Below are 22,040 nucleotides of genomic sequence, written 5' to 3'. Positions count from 1 at the left end.
CTACTGGTTTTCATAGAGCTAGAGATTTCCTCATCTGATAAACCTCTACCTCAACTTTCTGTCTCTAAGTGGTAGTATTCATTTCCATTATTTGGGGTGTCTGATATTTGATTGAGCTGCACCACTGACACTTCCTCATACGAAATCTTGGCTACATCAGGATGAAAATCAGAAGCAGGTTATTTATCCTTAAGTGTGTACATATTGCATATTAAGTTGGCAGTCTGAGGTCTTCTCTGAGCAGTTGACATTCCCTAATTTAAACTCTGTATTATTCAGAGCCGCATGAAATGACACCATATATACATTATACAGACCCTACTGAGTATTCCCTAACATACTTTTACTGCACACCTAGAATAGTTTGTGCTCTATAAACCAATATGTATTCCATATAGAGTGATTCCCATTGTGGCCAATGAAATGGGTGGAGTAAAAGGCAAGCAACACTCCGTATTATTCAGAGCCCCATGAAATGACACCATATATACATTCTACAGACCCTACTGAGTATTCCCTACAATACTTTTACTGCGCACCTAGAATAGTTTTTGCTCTATAAGCCAATATGTATTTCATATACAGTGATTCGCATTGGGGTCATTTATTTGACCTTGTAACATGTTTTAAAACCCAAATTTAATGCAACTTTCACTTTTACATGAACAAATATGAATAATTGTTAATAAATACAGGCCATTGACACTTTTCTACTTTTACGTGGGGGACTTTAATTTAGAAACGTTTCGAAATTCCGTGACCCGGAAGTACCTTTTAAGTGTTGCTGACAAGCCATTGATAGCCGGGCGGTTATTAAATGACTGCACAGCTGCTAATTGTTCGACAAAAACCGTCGTTGCTTGTAAGACAAGTAGAGGACTGACGGATATTACCACCGGCAGTCATGTCGTACTGCAAGCAAGAGGGTAACGTTAATGGCGCACATCCTCACATTTTCATTCATTTCGCTCGTGCAATGTCATTGACGGGGCTAGCATTTTAGCTAGCTACTAGTAGCATGTCAGCGTTGCTTGTTCCAGCTTTATTGGTGCAGTAATTCCTTGTAGATTGCCAGTTATAGGTTCAACGAGGTCTATAAATAGGGCAATCAGATAATTATCTCAGTATTCATCCGATTTGTAGAGGTAGCTAGCTAGGCTATTAGTAGTGCGAGTCGAGAGCATCAGCTTCCATGCTAGCTAGCCAGATACTAGCTAGCAAGGCTAGAGGACTTTCTTTCGGAGCTGTCTAAGAGCAGTTCATGTCAGGTGACAGTTACGTTTGTTTTATATCAGGACCCTGCTGACTTAGCACTCTGTGTGCAGAACTCTGTTGAAAAACAGCTGTTGAATTGTTAACTTAACAGACATTATGGCCAACATTAATAGCCTACTGCTTGCAATGATCCAATAGATAAATGCACTATTGTGTTTTTTGGGGGGTCAGTCAGACAATATACACAATGTGAACCATTCCTTTTTAATGGTCTCCCACTTTGATTTAAAACCAGCCTGGAGACCGGGGAGGGGAAGTGCATTTAGTATCTCATGGTCACAACTCTGTGCCTGTTGTTTCCTTGGAGATGCCATCTTCTCATGCTGACCTCTCACCTGTTTTCTCCCTGCCAGGTAAAGATCGCATTATCTTCGTTACCAAGGAAGACCATGAAGCGCCCAGCAACGCTGAGCTCATTGCAGACGACCCCAATGACCCCTACGAAGATCAGGGTCAGTGGGCTGTGGATTCTGTGAATTCATGTAGAAGGATTATGAAACTCATCAGTAGTGTAGTCATTACAAGGATACCAAAGAGGTGTATATTGAAGAATGATGAAGGTTCGCAATTACAACCATGTCAATACATTCTTATATCCCTATTCCTCTAGGCCTAATCCTGCCCAGTGGGGAGATCAACTGGAACTGTCCATGCCTGGGAGGGATGGCTAGCGGGCCCTGTGGGACACAGTTCAAGGAGGCCTTCTCCTGCTTCCACTACAGCAATGAGGAGGTGAAGGGTTCAGAGTGTATCGACAACTTCCGTGCTATGCAGGAGTGTATGCAGAAGTACCCCGAGCTCTACCCCCAGGAGGATGAGAATGAGGGAGCCACCCCAGGAGGGGCTGACGCTGCTGCCCCTCCCCCCATTGATTATACTGCACCTGCCCCCGTGCCCGCTGAGGACTCTTCCCCAGCCTCAGTGCCCTCTAGTAACTCTACCACGTCCCCACCAACACCTGAGTATGCCCCGTCATCCGACAATACACCACCCACAGACAGCCAGGCTGCCAGCTAAAATCACCCACCATCCCCCAGTCTCTCTCTGAAACCACTGCCGAGCACAGGCCACTCTCAGGGGAGTTCAGCTGTGTGTTCACTGGTGCCTCAGACCCGTTCTCTTCGTTTAACATTAATCACAAAGGATAATGACTTTAAAGGGGGCCTAGTACTGCAGAGTAGTTGTCTCTTACAGGAATATCAGTTAATGCTGTGAGAGGAGGACAATACAAAATCAATACCAATCTATTTCATAGGCTTTATTGTAGTGGTTGTTGAGCTCCTGAGGTTCCTACAGTGCCGAGTTTGTGGGGTGGGGTGGGGTGGTTTGCTGCAGAGGACTACAGTTAAGACTCGCAACCAACATTTTATGCTGCTTATCAAGCTTCAAATCAGATATATTGTGCCATTCTGCGTTAATGCTACACTGGAGGTGTGTAACCTACTGTCAATGTTACTGGTCAGACTAGTTTGTGATCACTTGACTTCATGTTTGTGCTTGACGGATCATAGTAAGCGATTGAGCTAGTATTAAAGCTTGATTACTCTTGTGTACTCAATTGCTGGCCAAAGATCATGTGACATGTCTGTTTTTCCACTTAAGTTTTGTCAAAAGTCCTGAACGTCGCTGGTGGCAGCAAGTTTTTCCACCAGTCTGTATTTTTCAGTTAAATCTGAGTTTTAGCACACAGCCTACATTACCTCACTATTATTTAATTGATTTTTCCATCTAATGACCACCCTTCATAAGCCATACCCTAAGAAAGTGGAAATCCATTGTGTCTATGCAATAATTTCCTCTTAAGGAGAGAATGAAACACTGTGAGCCTTGGGTTTGTTTATGGGGTGCATAATGCAGTCTCCATGGAAGAGAGAGGTTGGAAATGTATTGGACAGTGACACTACTAATCAGAGGGGGAGCTTTGGAACACTGGGGCTGAATCCTAACTTGAGATGTGTGTTTATAATGCACACTTTTATGCAAATCGCAATAACATCAATACATGATTTATGTGAACATCTGAGATGTAATGTGTGTAAATCTCAGGATTTGGGCCTTTGAGATACTTTCGGTCATGTAGTGTATGTGGACACCTGCTCGTCGAACATTTCATTCCAAAATTATGGGCAAAGGTGTTCGATGGGGTTGAGGTCAGGGCTCTGTGCAGGCCATTCAAGTTCTTCCACACCGATCTCGACAAACCATTTCTGTATGGACCTCGCTTTGTGCACGGGGAGATTGTCATGCTGAAACAGGAAAGGGCCTTCCCCAAACTGTTGCCACAAAGTTGGAAGCACAGAATCGTCTAGAATGTCATTGTATGCTGTAGCGTTAAGATTTCCCTTCACTGGAGCTAAGGGGCCTAGCCCGAACCATGAAAAACAGCCCCAGACCATTATTCATCCTCCACCAAACTTTACAGTTGGCACTATACATTGGGGCAGGTAGCATTCTCCTGGCATCCGCCAAACCCATATTCGTCCGTCGGACTGCCAGATGGTGAAGAGTGATTCATCACTCCAGAGAATATGTTTCCACTGTTCCAGAGTCCAATGGCGCAGAGTTTTACACCACTCAAGCCGACGCTTGGCATTGCGCATGGTGATCTTAGGCTTGTGCGCAGCTGCTCGGCCATGGAAACCCATTTCATGAAGCTCCCGAAGAACAGTTATTGTGCTGACGTAGCTTCCAGAGGCAGTTTGGAACTCGGTAGTGAGTGTTGCAACCGAGGAAAGACTATTTTAACGCACTTCAGCACTCAGTGGTCCCGTTCTCTGAGCTTGTGTGGCCAACCACTTCACGGCTGAGCCGCTGTTGCTCCTAGACGTTTCCACTTCACAATAACAGCACTCACAATTGACCGGGGCAGCTCTAGCAGGGTAGAAATATAACGAACTGACTTTTTGGAAAGGTGGCATCCTATGACGGTGCCACGTTGAAAGTCTGAGCTCTTCAGTAAGGCCATTGCATGGCTGTGTGCTCGATTTTATACCTGTCAGCAATGGGTATGGCTGAAATAGCCGAATCAACTAATTTGAAGAGGTGTCCACATACTTTTGTGTATGTAGTGTATGACATTTCGGGTTAGAGGCCTCGGGTCCTAGAAGGCCAGATATGTTTGGTGCTGGCTGCTTTTATCAACAACTCTTGTTCTGATGAAGAAAGGCTGGTGAGTACATACAGTAGCATCCACTCATAAGTGCTAGGCAATCATTGTATGAAAACAATTTTGTCAATGATGAAATTGTACAAAGCCTGAGTAACCATCCACAGTGAAGAAGGCACTTCCTTCACCTGCTTTTAAAACATGTCATTTAAGCCTTAATGGACTGGTACTCTATTTAACCTTCTGATTAAATATCATACTGAACCATGTCTCATTTCCTATTTCTAATCATATGTTTAAATACTGTTCAAGCACAAATGAAATTAGGTCTTCATATATACGACTGGACCATGATGCTTTGAGTGTTTCTTCCTCAGGGATCCTGAGTTCATTCTTTGGTAAAACTGCACCACACACATTGAGCCTTGGATTAAGATATTAGCTACATTTCCGTAACACTTACATTTCTAAGGTTTATCTTTTGATGTACTTTGTAGACCATATTTGTTGAGGAAAATAAGATGGTGATGGCTGGGACATGTGTAGACTTAGATTACCACCAGACCTGCACCCTGTGATTGCACTACGCTCAAGAGAGACATAGAGAAGAACAATAGAAAATAAGTTGGGAGTGTGGCCTGACCACACCAAAAAGGCTGCAGACTAGAGCAGTGCACTCTCTTGTAGATGCCTTATGTGCCTCAATATTTAAGTAAGTAGGTGTATTTTTTGCATTTTAATTGGAACATTTCAAATGAAAAATAAATGATTGGAATTGGATTCTGAGAAATATATAGTACACTAAAAGCAGAGACGGCACTGGAATGTAATGTATTGAGACAGAACCTAGCATCATTTTGATGTTTTTATCATTTATAAAAGGCATGGCTTTTGACATACAAAGTCTGTAAAGCTTGTATACCAGGGTTTGTTGTGTCCAATAGTTCACACTGGCTTGCAGAAAAGGTCTCAAATACGACCACCCATAACCACCCAAACATTCATTGGATTCCAGAAGGATGCTTTTTTCTGTCTAGTTAAATCATCTTAATAAGATTGGCTCAGAAGATTCCAGTCCATCCTCTTTGTATCGTATGGCAGGGTTGTAGTCTTATATGGGCAAGATCTTCCATAGAAGTCCTTGGTCAAGACACTTGGCAAAGACTTGTCCATTGAGTTTAAGTCCCTTTCCTGAATGATCTATTGAACCAGTGATTCCCTTGGTCCATTTCCATTCAAATTGCTCTGTTATGGGTTTGGAGAGGGTGTTCGGGGCAGCCCTGTCTTAGGCCCTCTGATATGTGGGCTCCCAGTTGGGGGGTCCAGGGAACCACCACACTCTGCATGGTGACCAGCAGCCGCTCCGTCCCTGCCTCCTCTTGACCCGCCAGCAGGTACTCCACACCTGGAAGAAGAGGGAGAGGAGAGAGTTCAGCATCAATCTTGTTTAGAAGAACATATATCAGAGTTAACAGAGTAGCTACCAACCTTGTGGAAAAATAAGGACGATATTTAGAACATACTGAATATAGTCGCACAATACTCTGTTCAGTGTATATGTTGGGCTACCTGGATTAAGGATGGGGCAGGTGCACCCCCGGCTAGTCCAGGATAGGGGGTAGAGACTGTGGGTGCCCTGGGAGAGGGGCACCTGTCCTGACCGCAGGACCTTGCGAACTTTGACTTGTACCTCTGCGTAGCTCCCCTTGTCATAAGCCGACAACACACTGGCTTTGATCACTGCCACAAACACACGGAGACATATACATCACTGAAAAAGTGAGAGGTACATTAAAATAATGTAGGATGTAACAGGTATGTGAGAACCTTGGGAAATAGTTTACCATAGGCATATTTGGTCTTGCAGAGATCTGAGACACTCCTCAACTTTCTCTCCTTACAGCTGCATTTCCCTGGAAGGAGCCATAGACATTGTCAGCAGCACATTAATATGTTTACTCAAACCCATGACGGCAAGCATTAAGTAGTGTGTGGTGCATAACTCTAATGCTAGTGTGCATCATCATTTACCTGTGTAGTGCATGGCAGAGACTGCCAGTTGCTTTGACCACACTGTCTCGCCCTCATTGGTCAAGGCATGGTCCATGTCAGGAATCTTGCCCCCCATAGGGACATTTAAAACCTGGTTATTTGCATAGCTGATGAAGTGACAACGAGAACACAGAGGTAAGATGTCATTGTAGAGTGAAACTGAAAAATAGGAAAGAAAGCCACATATTAAGTGTTGGATTTAGTAGAGAGAAATAGGCTTAGGGCTTACCTGTCCAGGCAGAGCCCAGTGTGGGGGTCACAGTTTTGGGGACAAGCACAGGGTTTGCACCCCTGTCCCCCAAAGCCCCAGTACCCTGGGAGGCAGTGGCTGCAGCCTGTTCCCCCCACACCAGGTCTGCAGTGGCACTGTCCACTCCTGGGGTGGCACCATGGGCCCTCCTCCCCAGAGCTGGCTGGTAATGAACCCAGTGGGTCACACCAACAACCTGTGAAAGAGGAAGAGAGAGAGAGAGAAACAGAGACACATAGACTTATCAAGAACACACACATTCTCTCTCCCTTGTCTTCTCTCGCTCTATCCCCACATGCTGTTACAAATCCATACCAGTAGAGGGAGACAATAGATGTTTTAATATACAAGTTTTCAGTTTCAAGCAGTGTTATACATGATGTATAACTGGAATTAACTGCCATGTGGAACAATAATGAATGTACAACAGATTAAATGTATCATCATACGTTATTCTTTATAACTTTCACTTGTCTATAGTTTGTCCTGACTTACGTGTGCAGACATGGGGGGAGTTGAGGGGTATGGCTGGTTGGCGGTGGTAACCGTGGCGACAGCGCTGGCACCTGCGCCCAGCTGTATTGTGTTGACAGTCGTCACAGACGCCCCCACTGGTGCCCCCCGAGGACAGCCACGCCCTCTGGGAGAAATGACAGCTCTCTGCATGGCCGTGACACTCACACTCTGGATTACAGGGAGACAACAACAACGGGATGGGGGAGAGGATAGATTATGAGATGACACCCAACGGTTGGGTTGCCAACACTCCCGGTTTGGCTTGGAGTCTTAACCTCCCTGCAAGTTCTACAACTTTTCCAGGAGATTTTGTTAATGTTTGAATGAAACTTAATAACTGAAATGTAAACAATGTAAACAAGTATTTCTATAATCTCTCAACATGAGCTTGATTTGAGTTGGCAACTCAACAGGGCCTGGCCCCTCTTAGTAGGGCACTCACTATGGCACGGGTGTGGCTCCCCACTGCTGCCGTTGGCTGGCTTCCAGGACCGGTCATTGTAGAGTGGGCCACACCTCTCACAGTGTTCTCCTACTGTGTGGTGAGTGCACACACACCTGCCAGGCACCTGCAATAAACATCAGGGCTATTTAACACAAATATAAAGGACCAACATACTACTACTTAAGGGTTTTTAAAGCACACACACACACACACACACACACACACACACACACACACACACACACACACACACACACACACACACAGGTTGAGCAGGCCACACTCACCATGTCCTTCAGTGTGTCCTGTCCGCCTCTGTGGGTTAAGCAGTGTTCTGCATGGCCATGACAGAGACAGGTCCCTCTAGCCAGGAGAGTGTAAATGGAAAACGGAGCTGAGGCAGGGGCCTCTGAGCTGGGCTGGGGGGAAGTGGAAGGGAGAAGGGGGAGATTCAGGTCCGCAGGAGGTTTGGAGAGTCCCATAGAGGAAGAAGTGGTGGAAGGTGCCACAGATAATGGGCAGGTCTGAGCCTTGAGAAGTCTGAGGCGGAGGTTGGTGAGGGTCAGCTGGGAAAGGCCCTCTGGACTGTAGGGGTCAACTAATCCACCAGGACCCAGAGTCCGAAATATCACCTGTGAGAAACATAAGGGTCTACTATATACTGTATGTCTACTGTGCTTCTAAAACTCTGCTTTTGTGTTACCCCACAAAGTGCATGAGACACTCTGTCCCCTTACCTCTCCCCTGCTGCACGGCTTGGCACTGGAGTACCGGGACGTGCACAGCGAGCCAGGCTGACTGGTGTCATCAGGAAGACCAAATGCCAGACTGCAGTTCTGTGCAAACAGCTTGAGTGTCTCCCACGTCCGGCCGAAGTCCTGCGAGCGCTCCATGGCCATGGCAGCGGGCCTGGGTGAGTGGAACAGCAGCACCACGTGGGTCAGACAGAAACGGGTCTCCAGGTCCAGACGGACCTCCTCCTCTTGGTCAGTGCCCATGCCCGAGGCCCACCAGGTGTCTGGGTGCAGGAAGGGATCATCCACCATGTGGACAGGCGGGTGGAGATGATCTGGACAGGTGTGGAGGGGAGTGGGGCATGGGGAGTGGTGGGACCCATTCCCACAGCAGCCTGAGAGGGTTGTGAGGGTCCTACCACTGGCCAGGTTGCCCATGGGAGGACTGCATGCAAGGTCTACACACCTGGAGGCTGAATATGGGTGGATGAAGAGAGTTAATGCAGAATAAATATAAAATAAGTGATCTCATAACTGCATATTGGCTATTTTCCCATGGGAGAGTGTCAATGCACTCATATAGTGTCGGGCAGGAAAGGGAGCGATGTGCACGCGTGTATCTCAGGTTGCATCTTCCAAGGTAACCCAATAATATCAGAGTAAATCAGGCGATAGGCTACTGCGCTATCAGAGTTATCAAGAACGAGTTTCGATATTTTCCAGTCATAACTGTAAAGATAACAAGGCAGATAACGGAACCGCCAGCTGGAGGCACGGTGGCACTGTGTTCACAATTCATCCCACAATGGAATTTATTATGATACATTCCTATAATCCACTGCGTTACACTAGCGCCAAATAAAGGCGAAACCAACAGGCATTATTATGACGGACATAAATCTAACCTAATATGGGGAATTAATATATTAGGCTATTATTCATAAGAGTCATTAAATATGCATGGGTGATGAATTCCAGATATAGCCTATATTATGCCTAGCCTATTGGTGCATCCCATCATATCAAATTCATTCAAAGTGATGGACACTCACCTGTCCCGCTGTGCATGAGCGCTACAATTAAAGCGCAGTTAATCGCCAGCATCTCAAATCGAAGGCGACCTTCAAGTCGTTTCATAGGCTTTGAGAATCTCCCACTGGATGGATTATTAGCAATCCGAATTACAAGAAAACTCCCCACAGTCAAATAGTCTTCTTATTCTTGGCAGCAGTGCAGATACGCCTCAGCAGCACATGCGTTTGTTTATTCCAAAGATGAGCGCATTTCAATGAGAACGGCAAAATTCCGCATAGCCTAGCCCACATCCCTATCTATCACTTGAAGTCCAATAGAGCAGCAGTTTGATTCAGCCATATGTTTTGTCTGACATCTTTAATAATGACGACGGGGAAAGTATTCGCATTCAGAGCATCAGCATTAACATTAATAAATGACAATGAAGTGTGTCCCGTACGCGGCTGGTCCATGTCTCAACGATAGAGTCTGACGATGCCGAGTCCGGACTCCTGAGCCATTACAACATTTGCCCTAGCACTACACAGCTGATTCAAATAATCAAAGCTTGATGATGAGTTGGTTATTTGAATCAGCTCTAGATTACTTTACACAGGTCAATTTACTGTGTAAATGCAGGATATTCTGTTGGTGCTGAAATCCGTAGTTTTTATTTTACATTTACATTTTAGTCATTTAGCAGACGCTCTTATCCAGAGCGACTTTACAGTTAGTGAGTGTATACATTTTCATACTGGCCCCCGTGGGAAACGAACCCACAACCCTGGCGTTGCAAGCGCCATGCTCTACCAAACGTAATTTTATGTGAATCGTTTCTATAGTGATGCTCGATGTTAAACACATGGCCTTCAAAGTGTTGATATACCACAGTGCTTCTACAAAATTCCCTTTCAACCACATGTAGGCCTATGTCAGGAAATTAACAGTCCATTGCTGAACTTGTTGATGCATTCCTGACCCCTGGCACTATGACACACATACCCAGTAAATGGAATAAACACCATGCCTCTTCAGTATTATGGCTCAGTGTAAATGTAAGGGGCTCAGAATTGTTGAATAGACCCACACAATTGGATTTTATTCCCATAAATGACTTTAATAACATACAAACTATTTACAGACCAGACTGATGGCATTTCCAGGCAGTGAACACAAATTGGAACCACCATGGCATAATTACGTTTATATTAAACAGAATGGCTGTACATGAAGGCCTCTATGATTTTCAGTATCTGACATATTATCATTGCGGGTAGTGGAAGGAAATCGGACATAATTGGAGAGAAATCAACTAATACAATGACATGCAAGCCTTTATGAGGCAGCTGTGGATAAGGGTGATTCCTCACAAAAAAAAGACAGATATGGGGGATTTTCAGTTACACAAAATGTAATTTACATAAGGGTACTTTGGAGGAAGTATTGTTGACAGGCGACCATTTTTAATACATTTTCACATTCACTCTGTTGGTAATGCTTACAAATTGGATCATAACACTAAAACTAGCAGAGATCCCACTCTAGAATTCTCATATGCCCCTAGAGTATATTATGTTCAACAATATATAGGAAAATGTGCCAAATCTAAAATGGTATGTTTATATTTTTAAATATTAATATTAATTATCATTCCAAATAGGCCTATAACTTTTATTTATTTATTTAATGTAATATATGTTCTTGTCTATAACTGTTCTGTACTTTGTCATGTATTTGTATGTTTTATGTGGACCCCAGCAAGAGTAGCTGCTGCATCACCATTTCTTTATCTGTTCTCCATTTGTGTTCTCTTACTCCACCCAACTCTTTCAATATCACACTTCTTCCACTCCACTCTTACACCCACTATAGGGTCTGGTAGACATCCAGGCAGTAAAAAGCTGAATTCTCTCCTTCATCTTCAAACATCTCATTGTTTCTCCTTTGGTCCCTCTCCAAAACTGCAGTATGTGTCATATATGTCTCTATGAGAGATTGTATTCATCCTGATTGAGGGATTAGCTGTTAGATGGTAACATTAGTGACATACAGATGTAGGATCTGGATGATTGTGTCATTGAAAAATAATGATTTAGAGACTGTCAGCTTTTCGAAAGCCTATTAGAGAGGCTTATGTTGTAAAATTGTCTCACAGAGCGTGACAAAGAGAGAGTGTGTGCGTGTGTGCGTGTGTGTGTGTGTGTACAGTGCCTTCATAAAGTATTCACACCACTCAACGTTTTCCAGATTTTGTTGTGTTAAAGCCTGAATTTAAAATGGATTACATTGAGATTGTTTTGCCACTGGCCTATACACAATACCCCATAATGTCAAAGTTGAATTATGTCAATAAGTATTCAACCACTTTGTTATGGCAAGCCTGAATAAATTCAGGGGTAAAAATGTGCTTAAAAAGTCACATAAACTTAATGGACTCACTCTGTGTACAATAACAGTGTTTAACATGATTTTGAATGACTTCCTCATCTCTGTGCCACACACATACAATTATCTGTAAGGTCCCTTAGTCGAGTAGTGAATTTCAAACACAGATTCAACCACAAAGATCAGGGAGGTTTTCCAATGCCTCGCAAAGAAGAGCACCTATTGGTAGATGGGTAAACATTTTTAAAAAGCAGACACTGAATATCCCTTTGAGCATGGTGAAGATATTAACTACACTTTGGATGGTGTATCAATACACCTAGTCACTACAAAGATACAGGCGTCCTTCCTAACTCAGTTGCCAGAGAGGAAGGAAACCGCTCAGGGATTTCACCATGAGGCCAATGGTGACTTTAAAACAGTTACAGAGTTTAATGGCTGTGATGGGAGAAAACTGAGGAAGGATCAACAACATTGTAGTTACTCCACAATACTAACCTAAATGACAGAGTGAAAAGAATAAAGCCTGTACATAATACAAATATTCCAAAACATGCATCCTGTTTGCAATAAGGCACTAAAGTAAAACTGAATAAAAAATTGGCTAAAAAATTAACTTCATGTCCTGACTACAAAGCATTATGTTTGGGGCAAATCCAATACAACACATCACTGAGTACCACTCTTCATATTTTCAAGCATGGTGATGGCTGCATCATGTTATGGGTATGGTTGTCATCGGCAAGGGAGTTTTTTCGAATGCCTCCGTGCCTTTGAAATGGAACAGAGCTAAGCACAGGCAAAATCCTAGAGGAAAACCTGGTTCATTCTGTTTTCCAACATACACGGGGAGGCAAATTCACCTTTCAGCAGGACAATAACCTAAAACAAAAGTCCAAATATACACTGGAGTTGCTTACCAAGATGACATTGAATGTTCCTGAGTGGCCTAGTTATAGTTTTGACTTAAATTGGCATTAAAATATATGGCAAGACTTGAACATGGCTGTCTAGCAATGATCAACAACCAACTTGACAGAGCTTGAAGAATTAAAAAAAGAATAATGTGCAAATATTGTACAATCCAGGTGTGCAGCTGTTAGAGACTTACCCAGAAAGACTCACAGCTGTAATAGCTGCCAAAGGTCATTCTAACGTATTGACGCACGGGCGTGAATAGTTCTGTTTTTCATTTTTAATAAATTTGCCAACATTTCCAAAAATATGTTTTCACTTTGTCGTTATGGGGTATTGTGTGTAGATGGGTGAGAAAAATATATATTTAATCCATTTTGAATTCAGGCTGTAAGACAACAAAATGTGGAATAAGTCAAGGGGTATAAATACTTTCTGAAAGTGTGTGTGTGTGCTATCTGTAATCAGTTTTTGTGTGCAAATTGGATGATATGGACATTCAGATCAAGAAATTGAATGAGAATGGAGAGTGGACGGAGTATGCAAATGAATCAGACTATGGTGTTGCTTTGGTGTTACTGCAAAGTAAACAAACATCGCTAAAACACCAGACATATGTTGGGATGAGTTTTGGCAAATGTGGATTGTTTATTAATTCGTTTAGAATTCTGCTAGTTTTGTTGTAAATCTAATAATGTATTTTGATTCATTTTAGCTCATGGAGATGAGAGCTGAAAGGGTTAAACAGGATGGGAGAGAGGGCTATAAACCATGTTGAAAGCAGCACTATAAAGAGCCATCTATAGAGCCTCTTTCCACTACACTACTTTGACGACACAAACTTGGTCTAGGAGACATACTTGTGTAGTGTAAAGAGACGGAGCTAGATTCAAATATCTCTTTAAGAGATGTCTCCCACACTATCTCCCACTCTACCTCCGGAGGTAGTGTTGGAGACATCTACACCACATACCCCCTCTCTGAGTGGTACAGTGTAAAGACAAAGGCTCTCCCACACCACTTGTCCATGGAATAATTATCTTAATTATCTTAATACCAGTAGACAGCATTTTTGCTCTGTTAGCAAAATTGAAAATGAAAGGCTTTTAAAATATCCACACATTTGTGAATCCTTGCATTAATCAATTATGCAACACTATGTGCAATATTGTTTAGATGAGAAGCTCCTACATAGTTTGAATTGCTATCCTTATTTTGTTTGTCTATATACTATGGTATTTACAGTATGCTAATAGCTGCACTCACACATGAAGCAGGAATATGGTTTTGGCCACACCACATTCAAGGCTATTGTAAGCAGAAAAGTTACAAATCTGATGTTGAAGACATATTTTACTAATGTAAATCAACCCTATATTTGTCTGCTCATTTACAGATGTAGGATCTTAATTTGAGCCAGTTTGCTACAGCAGGAAAATAATCCTGCAGCAACAGGAAATGTTAATTATTATGTGGATTATAATTAATGACATTTTTAGTAAGTGGTTGATGCTTTTTTTGTAAGGGTAAATCAAGTCTGAAATTTCGAAGTGGAAATTACAAACTTCAGAAGCATCTTTGAAACTCAAATACACTTCAAGTATTACATGTCCTGCATTGCAGGAATGTTCTCCTGCAACAGGGTGATCAAATTAAGATCCTACATATGTACGCTTGAAATGCAGAACACATTGAAATGTTAATTGCCTTGATAGTAATTGTCGGTAATTTACTATGAAAAAGGAGTTAGTTGCCAGCCCACAGGCAATAAAACTGTTGTTTACAACATTTGAAAAGATAATGAAAGCAAAACCCTACTGGCAAACACAGCAAGCATTCTGACAGCAGTCAAGGGGAAAATGGTACATGGAGTAGGCTACATTCTCTTTTGTCACCATTTGTTCCTGGAATACGTTTTGTTCTCTATCTCTATGTTCATCACAGCCCTCAGCTGTGAGGGTTCAAATACCAGCCAGGTTATCCCAGAGTTCAGTTACCTGCCCCATGACTCTACTTTTAATTGCTGCTCTCCAGTGGTGTAGTGGTGCCTGGAGAAGTGGGTATACTCTAATTTTGCCAAAACATTTTCAAACGGCCCGCCCAGCGAAGGAAAGGCGCCCTGTGTGAAAAATTATATGAGAAACAGTTAAATATACTCTGAATGACCTAAAATCATATACTGTATCCCATATTGGTCTTTCACAGTCATGCCAACCCAAGCTGTACTATGCTCTCAAAGTCGCACTTTTGTTATACAGAAATACAACAAAATTGTGTGTTCTAAGTCCATAAAAATGCTTGAACCACATCAGGAGACCACTTTTGAGGTCTGGGAAAAAATCTAAGATGTCTTTTTTTTAGTGTAGTTACCCTTTAATTCAAGTGTTCAGGCACCTATCACTGTTGTTTGGTTAGTAGTGTTTCTGTTGCACATGAGATGGAGATTGCTAAAGAAATGGCCACTGATGGAGATTGCTAAAGAAATGGCCACTGGATTGATACAAATAATCATGATATTCTGACAGGTAGGCATATACTACTTTGTAGCTAGTTAACATTTAATAGAGAAGGTTTTTGGGAAAGCCTTTTCATCTACCAGAAAACGGTTAGGTCTATCATTAGCATCTCTATATTTTTCCTGTTCCTTAATTGTTTGACATTCATCTATTTCTCAAAAATCTGTCTTTGTTACTGCATTTCTCTATTCACTATTAAGTATAAAGATAAGATAAGAGGGGAAATTGCTCTCAGTCTGTTCACTCTGTGCCCTTTCTTTCCATTGCCACTGTTGACTATCTGCAGCGTAAAACGGTGGTAGGGCCTATGGGTTGAGGGCAACCTGGGTGGGTGGTCACATAATAATGTCTCCTGGCCTAACAGAGACAGGTGAAGACCATGGTTGTTGTGGACTGTGCTTGGGTGAGCATTGATGTTTCGGTTCTGTGTAGCTATGGGTAACCATCAAAACATAGTGGATATCTGGTGCAAAGGCTCTTAGAGTCATATTTTCTTACATGGGAACTGCTTGAGGTGTCACTAAGAGCCTAGGTCGGTCAGTAAGGTTAATGTGCATTCATTATCATCATGCTTTGATACTTAAAACACTGCACCATAGTGAAACCCTACTGTACACCCTAAACCAGTGGACATCAAGGCAGGCAGTGAGGTAGTTCACCGAGGTGGGGTTTCTCTGCATATCTGACCCTAAAATACTATCAGTCTCTTAAAGTTTGGGTTAGAAGTCATTTCCAAAGGTCTAGTTAAGGTCCAATAAAATAGGGAATTCTCATTCTTATGGTCTGTTTTATGGTGGTCCAATGTCCTTAGGGTCTCCTCTTGTGAGTGTTTACTCTGTTACTCTTTCAACTAAATACTCCTCCATGGTGACGCTCATGACCAGACAGAGAAGAAAGATCTCCTAATTCCTGCTGTCCTCGCTGGGCTGCATCACATATCTGAATTCAGTGTTTGCTCACATACAGTATCTCTAATGTGTGTGTGTGTGTGTATCTATGTATTTCCACATTTATGTTGTCTCGCGCATGTGTGTGTGTGTTTGTATCTTTATGTGTGTATACTATACATGTCTCTGTGTCTTTACGTGTGGGTGTAATGGGTTGAAATTGAGGTTCTTTGATCTGAGAGAATGAATGACACAAATTAAGCTGTCAGGCCAGCCAGTGATAGAGGCCAGATGAGGCAGGATGACAGACCAGGGCCCCTGTGCAACGCTTGGGCACATTGCCAAAGTAATAATGCACTGTGTGTGTGTGTGTGTGTGTGTGTGTTGTGTGCGCGCACTACCAGGGAATCCATGTTCGTAAACACTTACATGTGTCGAGACTTCAAATCCCTTTAATTTCTCCTTTATTAAGTTTTAGCAAGAAAGAATGACTGGAAATTTTAAGAAGCAAGGTTTTGATTGAAGAGGGTTTGGGTTTATTGGCAGTGACTTATTTTACTAATGCAGCTGAAGCGCTGCTGATCTTCCCACCCACGTTAACAAACATACATGCCTACTACACAGACGCATTTACTCTCACACACATAACCATACTTGCACACACATGTTATATTCTGAGCAGTGTTTCTTGTTTCTCTTATCCTGCCCACACATGCTAACAAACACATATGCCTGCAGTGCACAACCTGACTCATGCATACATTTGTACACACGTATGTCATATATTTAGATCCACTCTTTCTTATCCTGCCCTCTCAAAGCAACTCATTTCCCCATGAAGATGAAGCATAAAGTCCTGGTTTACATGATGTTTTGTTCCAACGACTCTACAGGATATCCAGGATATGAATGATTGTGCACTGTCTGGTCCATTAATGATATGCCATTTAAAGGGTAGTGGACAACAGTGGAACAAGGTCTCCCAGCATCATGAGTACTGGTTTAGAGGTAAGGGAGGACTGAGAAACTGAAACTGCAATAAATCTAGCAGACCTTTCTGTAATGTCCACAGTCAAGACACACACACACATACACACACAGACACACAAAGTGCTCGCAGTCACTTTGGATCAGTGAGGGCTTTCCCCTCTGCTGAATGCTTTTACGACCATTGGTTTCTGATTTTTGAGCTTTAATGTGACTTTGGTTCCTGGGGAACTGTTCCCCCCTAAAAGTCACAGTCAGAAATGGGGCAAATGCAGATGCATCTGTTTTGGGTCTAAGAGGTGCAGGGTTTGGGAGATTCTGTCTCTCACTTTGTCTCTCCACGTCCTTGCCTTAAACCCGCCACACATTAAATGCTCTCATTACGAGCATGCCAAGCGTCCACCTGTGACTTGCCCCAACCCAAAGCGGCCACTTCAATGCCCCCAGGAGGCACTGAGGTCAAAGTTACCCCCCCCCTCACCAACCTGCCGGTCGTCAGTACCAACATTCCATAGGGACAGCCTCTCTCGCCGCTGGTCTATGGCCTCCACTCATAAAACCCACAGCCACAAAACACTGCAGTGTTAATGAGACATGTGCGGCCCTAACGGTGTATCTATTTCAGCCATTAAATAGCACATATGACATTCATGTAGTGCCTTGGTGTTGTCGTTGTGAGTGCGCACCTCATAAAGAGGAGAAATACTTTGAAAATGATAAATAGTAAATTAACTATTGCAATCAGGGCTGGGGTCAATTAAAATAGAAGGTAGTCAAATCAGGAAGTGATTTAAACTTAAAATAAATAGCTTCTACTCAGTTTATTGAGAAGTCATTGAAAATAAATGGTGTTTTTTAAAATGTTGAATTGTTATTTAAGTTTACTCCCTGAATTGACTGCCTTCAATTCGAATTGACCCCAGCCCTGTTTGCAATAGTTAATTTACTCTGTACTGGTACTCCTTGTTGTCACGATCGTCGAAGGAGGGGGACCAAGGCGCAGCGTGATATTCGTAGCCTCCTGAGTGGCACAGTGGTCTAAGGCACTGCATCGCAGTGCTAACTGTGCCACTAGAGATCCTGGTTCGAATCCAGGCTCTGTCGCAGCCGGCCGCGACTGGGAGACTCATGGGCGGCGCACAATTGGTCCAGGGTAGGGGAGAGAATGGCCGGCAGGGATGTAGCTCAGTTGATAGAGCATGGCGTTTGCAACGCCAGGGTTGTGGGTTCGATTCCCAGGGGGGGCAGTATAAAAAAATATATATATTGTATTCACTAACTGTAAGTCGCTCTGGATAAGAGCGTCTGCTAAATGACGTAAATGTACATCCTTATTTTATTAAGTGCACACAATAAACAAAACAACAAACGATAACGTGACGATAACGTGACGTCCTAGGTCTAACACAACCAACAGATGAAAACAGCCTACCTAAGTATGGCTCCCAATCAGAGACAACGAGCAACAGCTGCCTCTGATTGGGAACCACCCTGCCCAACATAGATCTATACGATCTAGAACAGAAACCAAAACATAGAAAACACAACATAGAAGCTACACAGTGAAAACTAAACATAGAAAATCCACACCCTGGCTCAACATTTCAGAGTCCCCAGAGCCAGGGCGTGACAGTACCCCCCCCCAAAGGCGCGGACTGCGACCGCGCCTAAACATAAACTGGGCATTCCTCCTCGGAGGCGGTTCCGGCTCCGGGCTTGACCACCACCCTCCAACAATCCCCCCGTAGCGCCCCTGGTCCGGTCTGGCCCCGCTGGCTGGAGCTGGACTGGACATCGTAGGAGCGGATTGCTTAGGCTCCGGTGTGGAGCAGCTGACCGGTACCTGACCAGGCACCGGTGACCCAGGCACGGGTTGTGCCGGACTGACGACGCGCACCCCTGGCTTGGTGCGTGGAGCAGGAACGGGCCGGACCGGGCTGACGATGCGCACCCCTGGCTTGGTGCGTGGAGCAGGAACAGGCCGGACCGGACTGACGATGCGCACCCCTGGCTTGGTGCGGGGAGCAGGAACGGGCCGGACTGGGCTGACGACGCGCACCCCTGGCTTGGTGTGTGGAGCAGGAACGGGCCGGACCGGGCTGACGACGCGCACCATTGGCTTGGTGCAGGGAGCAGGAACAGGCCGGACCGGGCTGGCGACGCGCACCCTTGGCTTGGTGCGAGGGGCAGGAACAGGCCGGGCCGGGCTGGCGACGCGCACCATTGGCTTGGTGCGGGGAGCAGGAACAGGCCGGGCCGGACTGGCAACGCGCACCATTGGCTTGGTGCGGGGAGCAGGAACAGGCCGGGCCGGGCTGGCGACGCGCACCGTAGGCTTGGTGCGAGGGGCAGGAACAGGCCGGGCCGGGCTGGCGACGCGCACCATTAGCTTGGTGCGGAGAGCAGGAACAGGCCGGGCCGGGCTGGCGGCGCGCACCATTAGCTTGGTGCGGGGAGCAGGAACAGGCCGGGCCGGGCTAACGACGCGCACCATTAGCTTGGTGCGGGGAGCAGGAACAGGCCGGGCCGGGCTGGCGACGCGCACCATTATCTTGGTGCGTGGAGCAGGAACAGGACGGGCCGGGCTGGCGACGCGCACCGTAAGCTTGGTGCGAGGGGCAGGAACAGGCTGGGCCGGGCTGGCGACGCGCACCATAGGCTTGGTGCGAGGGGCAGGAACAGGCCGGGCCGGGCTGGCGACGCGCACCGTAGGCTTGGTGCGAGGGACAGGAACAGGCCGGACCGTACTGGGAACACACAACACTGGCCTTAAACGGGGATCAGGAACGGGCCGGACCGGACTGGCAATACACCTCAGTACCTCTCGCCGTGCCTCTACATCTTCCCTCCCTCTTCTCACCAATGGCTCCCGTAACCCGGTGGCCTTCTCTCCTCGTCCACGAACTCGCCCCTTCTCTGCCTCCAGCAGCCCCGTCGTCCATGCCATGTGCCCCCCCCTAAAACATTTTTGGGGGTGCCTCTCGCCTCTCCGACCACGGCCCGGTTGGCGCCGCTTCTCCTCTCCTGCCTGGGTCTCCCCCTTCATAGCCCTCCGGCAACGGACGGCCTCCTCCTCCGTAATCTGCCCCCAACCGAGGAGGACATCGACTAATGTTACCTCCTGCGTGTGTTCCTGGACACGCTGCTTGGTCCTGGTGTGGTGGGATCTTCTGTCACGATCGTCGAAGGAGGGGGACCAAGGCGCAGCGTGATATTCGTACATCCTTATTTTATTAAGTGCACACAATAAACAAAACAACAAACGATAACGTGACGTCCTAGGTCTAACACAACCAACACGGAACAAGATCCCACAAAGAACAGATGAAAACAGCCTACCTAAGTATGGCTCCCAATCAGAGACAACGAGCAACAGCTGCCTCTGATTGGGAACCACCCTGCCCAACATATATCTATACGATCTAGAACAGAAACCAAAACATAGAAAACACAACATAGAAGCTACACAGTGAAAACTAAACATAGAAAATCCACACCCTGGCTCAACATTTCAGAGTCCCCAGAGCCAGGGCGTGACACTTGTATATAGCCTGTATATAGCCTCGTTATTGTTATTTTATTGTGTTATTTTATTGTGTTACTATTTTCTTTTTATCTACAGTGCCTTCGGAAAGAATTCAGACCCCTTGACTTTTTCCACATTTTGTTACGTTACAGCCTTATTCTAAAATTGATTAAATAAAACAATTTCCTCAGCAATCTACACACAATACCCCATAATGACAAAGCAAAAACAGGTTTTTAGAAATGTTTGCAAATGTATTAAAAATCAAAAACAGATACCTTATTTACAGAAGTATTCAAACCCTTAGCTATGAGACTCGAAATTGAGCTCAGGTGCATCCTGTTTCGATTGATCATCCTTGAGATGTTTCTACAACTTGATTGGAGTCCACCTGTGGTAAAGTCATTTGATTGGACATGTTTGGAAAGGCACACACATGTCTATATAAGGTCCCACAGTTGACAGTGCATGTCAGAGCAAAAACCAAGCCATGAGGTCGAAGGAATTGTCTGTAGATTGTGTCGAGGCACAGATCTGGGGAAGGGTTCCAAAACATGTCTACAGCATTGAAGGTCCTCAAGAATATAGTGGCCTCCATCATTCTTAAATGGAAGAAGTTTGGAACCACCAAGACTCTTCCTAGAACTGGCCGCCCGGCCAAACTGAGCAATCGGGGGAGAATGGCCTTGGTCAGGGAGGTGACCAAGAACCCGATGGTCACTCTGACAAAGCTCCAGAGTTCCTCTGTGGAGATGGGAGAACATTCCAGAAGGACTCCACCAATTAGGCCTTTATGGTAGAGTGGCCAGACGGAAGCCACTCCTCAGTAAAAGGCACATGACAGCCCTAAAGGCACCTAAAGGACTCTCAGACCATGAGAAACAAGATTCTCTGGTCTGATGAAACCAAGATTGAACTCTTTGGCCTGAATGCCAAGCGTCACGTCTGGAGGAAATCTGGCACCATCCCTACTGTGAAGTATGGTGGTGGCAGCATCATGCTGTGGGGATGTTTTTCAGCGGCAGGGACTGGGAGACTAGTCAGGATCAAGGCAAAGATGAATGGAGCAAAGTACAGAGAGATCCTTGATGTAAACCTGCCCCAAGCGCTCAGGACCTCAGACTGGGGCGAAGGTTCACCTTCCAACAGAACAACGACCCTCAGCACACAGCCAAGACAACACAGGAGTGGCTTCGGGACAAGTCTCTGAATGTTCTTGAGTGGCCCAGCCAGAGCCCGGACTTGAACCCGATCGAACATCTCTGGAGAGACCTGAAAATAGCTGTGCAGCAATGCTCCCCATCCAACCTGACAGAGATTGAGAGGATCTGCAGAGAAGCAAGGGAGAAACTCCCCAAATACAGGTGTGCCAAGCTTGTAGCATCATACCCAAGAAGACTCAAGGCTGTAATCGCTGACAAAGGTGCTTCAA

General features: G+C 45.0%; 2 protein-coding genes across 2 annotated transcripts; one reads left to right on the top strand and one right to left on the bottom strand.

The window, feature by feature from the left end:
• The first annotated feature begins 768 nt into the window (after window positions 1-768).
• Window positions 769-3,420, top strand: LOC121575851 (mitochondrial intermembrane space import and assembly protein 40-A). Its single transcript, XM_041889144.1, has 3 exons — window positions 769-926; window positions 1,629-1,727; window positions 1,886-3,420. The coding sequence occupies exons 1-3, from the start codon at window positions 905-907 to the stop codon at window positions 2,290-2,292; spliced, it is 528 nt and encodes a 175-aa protein (XP_041745078.1). The 5' UTR covers window positions 769-904; the 3' UTR covers window positions 2,293-3,420.
• A 1,842-nt stretch (window positions 3,421-5,262) lies between these two features.
• LOC121575850 (netrin-4-like) lies at window positions 5,263-9,894 on the bottom strand. Its single transcript, XM_041889143.1, has 10 exons — window positions 9,431-9,894; window positions 8,382-8,851; window positions 7,932-8,276; window positions 7,642-7,768; window positions 7,179-7,367; window positions 6,663-6,879; window positions 6,413-6,540; window positions 6,226-6,294; window positions 5,951-6,121; window positions 5,263-5,786 (listed from the first exon to the last, which is right to left on the bottom strand). Exons 1-10 carry the CDS (start codon window positions 9,513-9,515, stop codon window positions 5,617-5,619), a joined length of 1,971 nt encoding a protein of 656 aa, XP_041745077.1. The 5' UTR covers window positions 9,516-9,894; the 3' UTR covers window positions 5,263-5,616.
• Window positions 9,895-22,040: the final 12,146 nt, after the last annotated feature.

This window comes from Coregonus clupeaformis, chromosome 10, assembly GCF_020615455.1.
Source record: "Coregonus clupeaformis isolate EN_2021a chromosome 10, ASM2061545v1, whole genome shotgun sequence".
Classification (NCBI taxonomy): domain Eukaryota; kingdom Metazoa; phylum Chordata; class Actinopteri; order Salmoniformes; family Salmonidae; genus Coregonus; species Coregonus clupeaformis.
Note: the sequence above shows the minus strand (reverse complement) of the source record. Positions and strands in the feature narration are given on the sequence as shown.

What these genes read in the sequence shown, in the direction of transcription:
- LOC121575850 (XM_041889143.1), bottom strand. Translation starts at nt 9,515, where the DNA reads ATGAAACGACTTGAAGGTCGCCTTCGATTTGAGATGCTGGCGATTAAC. An exon ending in CAAGACCAAATATGCCTATG is followed by an intron (nt 6,122 to 6,225) that starts GTAAACTATTTC and finishes TGTTTGTGGCAG; the next exon opens with TGATCAAAGCCAGTGTGTTG. An exon ending in CTGCCCCATCCTTAATCCAG is followed by an intron (nt 5,787 to 5,950) that starts GTAGCCCAACAT and finishes CTCTTCTTCCAG; the next exon opens with GTGTGGAGTACCTGCTGGCG.
- LOC121575851 (XM_041889144.1), top strand. Translation starts at nt 905, where the DNA reads ATGTCGTACTGCAAGCAAGAGG. An exon ending in GTCGTACTGCAAGCAAGAGG is followed by an intron (nt 927 to 1,628) that starts GTAACGTTAATG and finishes TCTCCCTGCCAG; the next exon opens with GTAAAGATCGCATTATCTTC. An exon ending in TGACCCCTACGAAGATCAGG is followed by an intron (nt 1,728 to 1,885) that starts GTCAGTGGGCTG and finishes CTATTCCTCTAG; the next exon opens with GCCTAATCCTGCCCAGTGGG.